Here is a 7,500-nt window from a genome sequence, read left to right as displayed (position 1 = left end):
AGCCTAGCCTAGTTTAGTGTAGCTTAGCATAGCCTAACTTTACCTAGCCTAGCTTAGCCTAGCCTAGCTTAGCCTAGCCTAACTTTACCTAGCCTAGATTAGCCTAGCCTAACTTAACCTCCCCGGATTCCGTCGGCGGAGAAGGGTTTAAACGGGCCATCGTTAACACTAGAACAGCCGTGCCTTTTTTTACCTACTATAAGAGCCGCCTCGGGGTTCAAATGACCACAGTCTTTACAAAGCTGCTTTTTACAAAGCTGCTTTTTACACACAACGACCACTAGTTGGCCAGCTTGTAAATTAGCCTGCCTTCTACACAGAAAAACTGCAAAAATAGCTTTATACTAGCTTATCCTGATGTGATTTTGAAAATCCAAGGATACTGGGTGGTAGAACACACATATCTAGGAAAAGTCATGAATGGAGGGTCCTGAGATGTGATCGAGTGCAAAGATGTAACATTTATTTTTACTCACAGCGTCAAATGACCCCACCCATGGCTGTTCTAGTGTTAACGGCAGGGCTGACCTTGAGCAAGGTCGCGTTGTGTGTCTCCCGTTTAGATACAATCTTCTCCAGCTTTCCTCCAGAAGGTCACAGCTCCTACGTGATACGTCAGCGTGGACAGTATCGCAGTCCAGCATCGCGGCGTGCCAGATCCTATGTCCTGAGATGTATCGAACCGTTAATATGACATCATTGTCTGCATCACCTCCTGTGATATTTGATCGTTGCACGCTAGTTAGCGATTCAATATTCCAGAAACATTTGCTGTTCTCCACATGGCAGAGTGAATAATAATAAGTCCATTGATGCCAAACCGCGCTGCGTGTCTCCGTCCCCTAGCAGGAGAACTCAGGGTAGATTGATATTGATTTTCTCTTGTCCACGGATTAGCAAAATTATCTTAGCATGTACCTGTCTAGAGAAACAAGCCTTCAGCGGGCAAGGAATGTACACACACATACGCACGCATGCACGCACGCACACACACACACCAGCACGCACACACACACACACACACACACACACACACACACACACACACATACATCCTCTTATGTTAGTTCCCTGTGGGGAAAGGATCTCATCTTCGCTGCTCAAGAAATTGATCTGTCAGCCATCCAACTGTAACTCACACAAACACACACACGCACACAACACACAATTACACACACAAACACATGCGATTGCACGCATAAACACACACACAAACACACACAGACACACACACTTTGATGCAACACTAAGGAGCCGATATAGTGTATCTCCTGGCCTGCATGTCATGGTAACCAGATGGCAATGGTTGACCTCTGACACTCTGTCCTGTCACCATGACGCTGAAGAATGACATGACTAACTCTGTTCTTTTCTCTCTCTCTCACACACACACACACACACACACACACACACACACCTATCACACACACACACACACACACACCTATACACACACACACACACACACTCTCTCTCTCTCTCTCTGTCTCTCCCCCCCCCCCCCCCCCCCCCCCCCCCAGTGGACTGTCTGGACCCCGGCTGTACGTCCCACGGGGTGTGTATCCACGGGGAGTGTCACTGCAGCCCAGGCTGGGGCGGCACCAACTGTGAGATCCTGAAGACCCTGTGTCCCGACCAGTGTTCTGGCCACGGCACCTACCAGGCCGAGAGCGCCACCTGCACCTGCGACGCCAACTGGACCGGACCCGACTGCTCCGTCGGTACGTGTGCGTGCGTGCGTGTGTGTGTGTGTGTGTGTGTGTGTGTGTGTTTTTGTTGTGATGTTTTGCCTGTCGTTCTCAATATCCTTCTATACCCTTCCTCCTTTGTCTCCCCCCCCCCTCCCCCCCATCTCCCTCCCTCCCTCTCCCCCCCTTCCTCCCCTCCCTGCTGGCGGTCCTAGTGTGTTACATGCAGATTAACTGGGTTTACTGGAACATTTATCAGATCCATGGAGCTTTCTCCTGGCCGGTCCAGCTGTTATTAATATCACACAATTGATAACAGCCCTAGAACACAGTAGAGAACAGAGTGGGAGAGAGGGAGAGAGAGAGGGAGAGAGAGAGGGAGGGAGGGGAGAAAGAGAGAGAGAGGGAGGGAGGGGAGAAAGAGAGAGAGAGAGTAAAATAAACAGATGCCGCGAGGGAGGGAAAAGGACAGAGAGAAAAACTGATAGAGAGAGATAAGTACAAAGAGAGATATGACAGAGAGGAAAGAAGACAGATATGTGGAGAGCGAGAGAGAGAGAGAGAGAGAGAGAGAGAGAGAGAGAGACGGATGGTGTGAAGGGGAAATGGAGGAGAAGAAAGAGGAGAGGCTGAGGTGACAGGTGTTTATCAGAAGGCCTGCTCTGTGTTTGTTGTTGTTCTGTCTTCAGACCACTCACTGACCTGCCCTCAGGCCGCTGTCTCAACACACACACACACACACACACACACACACACACACACATACACACACACACACATACACACACACACACAGTCACGGTGAACACATACAGTAAAACCACTTCCTGACAAACTCTCACACACACGCACACACACACACAAACACACACACACACACACACACACACAGTCACAGCGAACACATACAGTATAACCACTTCCTGACAAACTCACACACACCCACACACCCACACACACACACACACACACACACACAACTGTAGTTTTCTCAACTGTTTATTTCTCCACGAATCTTCCAGTAGTCTGGGTGTGTCTCCATCTCTTCAGTAGCCGTGTGGTCTGCAGACCGCAGCTGTGTGTCATCCTGTCTGTCTGCAAACACAGCCCTGCCAAAACACACACACACGCTACACTCACACACACACACACACACGCACACACACACACACACCACACACATGTGCATACTGTACACACACATGCTACACACACAGACACGCACACACACACACACACACACTCTCTCTCTTTGTCTTTTTCAACTCCAACACACACATTCAGCCCAGCCAAGACAGAGACAACACACACTACACACACCCTCTCCACTCCACTGTGACATCTCCTCCTCACAGCCAAGGCCATCCACCAGACCAGCCTCACAACACGTCACTGAAGTCCAAACAGAAGGACAAAAAAAAAAAAAAAATCTGTTCTTGAAGTTTTCAAAGATGAATGTCAAACATCGAGTTTCATGATGTGCATCTTTTAGACTGTCAGTCTGTTCCTTCATAAATGTTAGAAAACTGCTGTGAAAAAACAGACACTATTCTGACTTGTGTCTGCTTTACACACACGCACGCACGCACGCACGCACGCACACACACACACACACACACACACACACACACACACACACACAGACACACACACACACACACACACACACACACGCACGCACGCACACACACACACACACACGCACACACACACACACACACACACAGTGCAGTTGAGGAGTCAGAGGCAGGAAAGAAAAGAATCGAACATTCCCTTTAAGACAAGAGAGCGTGCCGGTCTCCCTGGGAGGTCAAGGGTCAACACACGTCTGGTCTCATAGCCAGAGCCTATGATCACTCTGCTACCCGCCACAACCCCCCCGCTGCTCAGAACAGTACACACACACACACACACACACACACAGACACTCACATGCACCACCAACCACAATCGCTTTACCCCCTCCACTGCTGCCCAAAACATTGCACACACACACACACACACACACCCTCTCCCCCTACTGTTCAAAACAATACTCCCCCCCCCCCCCACCAACATCTTTCATCTTATGTAGACTAGGGATGGACGGTTTCCAATTATTGAAACCGAAAAACCGTCAGAGAGTAAAACCGCGGTTTTCCGGTTAACCGAAAAAAACAGTAAAAAAAAAAAAAAAAAAAAGGTAATTTTTTTTTTTTTTTTAAAGAGCGCCAATTTCAAATAATTGAGCCCTACTGCTACAATACACTCATGTCGAACACCATTAAAACACCGTAAGCACAGTCGCAACACATTTAGGCTACTTAGTTTCACAAATATAAGTGGAAAGGCAGACTTTTGTAAGCTACACCATACATGAAAACACATGAACACTTAACACACCAGCTCCGCTGATCCAGGGTGCACGCCTGCACGGAAGATCATCTCTTGGAACAGCGTCTTCATTGAATGAACTGCTTTCTCAATATCTTGGTTCTTAGACAAAGTTTCAGCTGCTGCTCAATGTATTTAAATATTTGAATACTGCTCAATAATCACTGAAATATTAGACTTAGAATTATGCAGTGAACATACTTAAAGCTTTTCATAAAAACCACATGCCGCGAGACTGACTCGTCCTGAACTGTCGTAAGTCAATCAACAAAGAATGCCCCATCAAAATAAAAGTGCCCATGGTAGAGCTGTCAAAATAGAGCTTTCAAAATAAATGTACTAATACAGATAGAGATAAATACAGAACTACCTTTGCGTCACTAAGTGACCGCGTATCTTCTGAGACATGCGTTCTGTCATCACTTTCAGTAGCGCCTTCACACACAGTGGCGCTGTGCACAAACACTCTTGATCCGTATAGCTCTTGTTTTATTATATTGTGGTTTAGTAAATACTGCACTTGGAGTTACATTCAATGCATGATTTGTGCTATAGAACATAAATAAAGTTTGATTGATTGATTGATATCAAATCAAATCACATTTTATTTCTATAGCGCATTTCTCACAAAAGTGACCCAATGCGCTTTACAGAGAGCAGCGAAAATTATCTTATTAAATGTAAGCGAGTAATTGTAAAAACCTTTCCTATCTACCAATAACTGAAGGCAACTATCTTTCCCATAGAGTGATTCGTTACCCTTAAATATAATCCCAATTAGATATTAATCCTCAGTTATTCTTCACAACTGACCAAACCTCTCACTCATTGCGCGGCAGATTCAGACTGTATCATTGTTATTTTCACACACGACAAACATGTGACATGTTCCAGTTTTATTCTTATTCTATTTTATTCTTCAAAAAAAAAAAAAAAAAAAAAAAAAAAAAACGGTTTCTGACGGTTTTGATAAAAAACCGTTTCTATTTTTATAAACCCCGGTTTTCGGTTTAACCGAAAAACCGTCCATCCCTAATGTAGACATCTTAGACATCCCCAACACCCCCCCCCCCACCCACTGCCCAAGATATGAGCCACCCCCTCCCTCCCCTGCCTCCCTCCAACTGCCCAAGATATGACCCACTACCAGCCTCCACAGCCCTGTAAACCTCAACCAAGACCAAATCAAGACCAAGTACTGACCGCCGTCCCACCTCCCCTCCCCCCCACTGCCCAGACCGGACCCCCCCCTCCCCCACTGCATTGACCGGACCCCCCACCACCAGCCTGCCCGTTCCTGTCAACTTCAAGCGCTCATGTTACACCTCGTCAGCCAGGGGGGTCCTGTCAGTGATGCAAGGTGTTATCTGAAACACACCAGGCAGACCCTCATATCCTCACCCGACCCCCACCCACCCCCCCCCCTCTCCCCCCTCCGTCCCTCCCCCACCGCCACCCCCTACTTCTATCTCTTATCCAGTCTACGTCTGTGAGTAGCTGTCTGTAGTCGGGTCGATGCCTTTATGAGTAACTAACATTCTCCTTCTTATTGTGTGTGTGTGTGTGTGTGTGTGTGTGTGTGTGCGCGTGCGCGCGGTCGACAGAGGTGTGCGCGGTGGACTGCGGCTCCCGCGGCGTGTGTTTCGGGGGCAGCTGCCGCTGCGAGGAGGGGTGGACGGGCGCCGTGTGCGACCAGAAGGCGTGCCACCCCCTCTGCACCAAGAACGGCGTCTGCAAGGAGGGCAAGTGTGACTGCAACCAGGGCTGGACCGGCGAGCACTGCAGCATCGGTAGGTTTGGCTTTACACACACGCACACACACACACACACACACGCCACTAAAGCTCTCTGACCCTTCACGGTACCCCAGGCTCTCCCAGCACGGAGGACACAAAAGCCATTCGTGGGTGGGCTGGACAGCTTTGAACTGCCCAGTGTTTGATCCCTCTATTTTCCTCCCTGTCCCCTTCATGTTCCTACCTCTCCATCCCTCTCTCCATCCCTCTCTTCATCAGGGCCCTAGCTTAACCCTTACTCTCTTTCTCTATCTCTCTCTCTCTCTGCCGCCCGCTATGCGGAGCACGCCAAGCTTACCTGTGTTTAGAAATGTCAACTCCTCTCCCCTCCATCAAAACGCTGACCTTTAGTTGAGTTGCCATGTGGCGAAGGCTCAGAGGAATCTGGCGGGGTGTCGCATAAAATGTCTGTCCCCACACAATCGCTTACGGTTTAACAAGAGACCTGTGTTGTAAACGCTTGGTAGAGCTGTTCGGCTTTTTCCAGCGGGGAGCAAAGCTAAGTGCCCCGCACCGGCGCATGGCAGAGTTGATGTTTGATTGTTTGTTTGTAAATTGTCCCACCCCCCCCCCCCCCCCGCTGTCTGCTGTCTGCCTCGCCGTCGATGGTATTGAGCAAGTCATTGAGCAGTTTGTCGGCTCGCGGAACGCCGTGGAGGCAGGGTACATGACCTCGCCGCATCTTGCTCGATTCGTCGACGGCGGTGATTGCCGTTAACGAACGCGGCCCGGTTCGGGTCAAATACTTATGTCAAATATATTCAAATACTTTAGTTGTGTCTTCGCATGGAGACTAATGGGATACTCCCAGAAGTGCAAAATCGAGCGCACCTCAGATATTCAGACAGGTTTGAAGCATTTGTATTTGTTCCGTCTGCTTTGGATGCACAAAGGCAGGAAACAACAGTCAAATGCTTTTTTGAAGTTTCCGCAGAGAGTCCTGTTGGCGTCCTTCAGGGGTTGTTCAAGACGTGGTTCACCTGACAGTGGCGTCCTTATGAGGCCACCTATTCTGCCCTTGCCAGGGACGGTGTGTGTGTTTGCGTTGTTGTCACCAGAGGTGAAGGCCCCCATGCATCATCTGTGTCAGCTGGAGATAAAAAGGCAGTTTTTTGTCGGTCGGGGTTAACAAATAAATGACTCCCCCCCCCCCCCCCCCCCAAGGAGAGGACAGGGATAGAACAGCAAAGCAGCATTTTTGGTGTGGCGCAGATCCCACAGCTGCCACCAATGCCAGCTCCCTAACCTTCTCCCAACTAAGGGGGAGCTGTGTGTCTATCTGTGACCTCCCCCTGACCCTCCCACCGCCCCGCCCCATCCCAGACAGTCTACCAGAGCAGACATTATCCCCCAACCACATACCAGCACACTGATAGAACCACCACATTAAACAAACAAAGAGAAAGTCTATTTTTCCTCTATGAATCAGAGACAGATCAGACTCGCACGTAGCTTGAACACGGGGTTAGGCGCCGCTCCGTGCCGTGGAACAGTGCCAGAGGCAGGAGGCGTTATCATTATCCCCCTAGAGCGCCTAATACAGCACTGAACAAGAGAGACGCCATCAATTCTCCTCCCAGAACGAGAGCTAGTGGGCTGTCCTTATTTACTTCCTCTTCCGACGGCAAGCGCCTCTAATCTGA

At 49.1% G+C, this 7,500-nt stretch overlaps 1 protein-coding gene across 1 annotated transcript in view; it reads left to right on the top strand.

The window, feature by feature from the left end:
- Positions 1-7,500, top strand: part of tenm3 (teneurin transmembrane protein 3) — a gene marked incomplete at both ends in the record, with an annotated part of 153,966 nt that overhangs the window by 91,138 nt on the left and 55,328 nt on the right. Inside the window, 2 exon segments of the mRNA XM_080533185.1 lie at positions 1,521-1,721; positions 5,666-5,851. Coding sequence (XP_080389311.1) covers positions 1,521-1,721; positions 5,666-5,851 — 387 coding nt within the window.

The sequence above is a fragment of the Nansenia antarctica genome, assembly GCF_963989245.1.
Source record: "Nansenia antarctica genome assembly, chromosome: 6".
Lineage (NCBI taxonomy): Eukaryota > Metazoa > Chordata > Actinopteri > Argentiniformes > Microstomatidae > Nansenia > Nansenia antarctica.
This window is presented reverse-complemented; position numbering and strand designations above follow the sequence as displayed.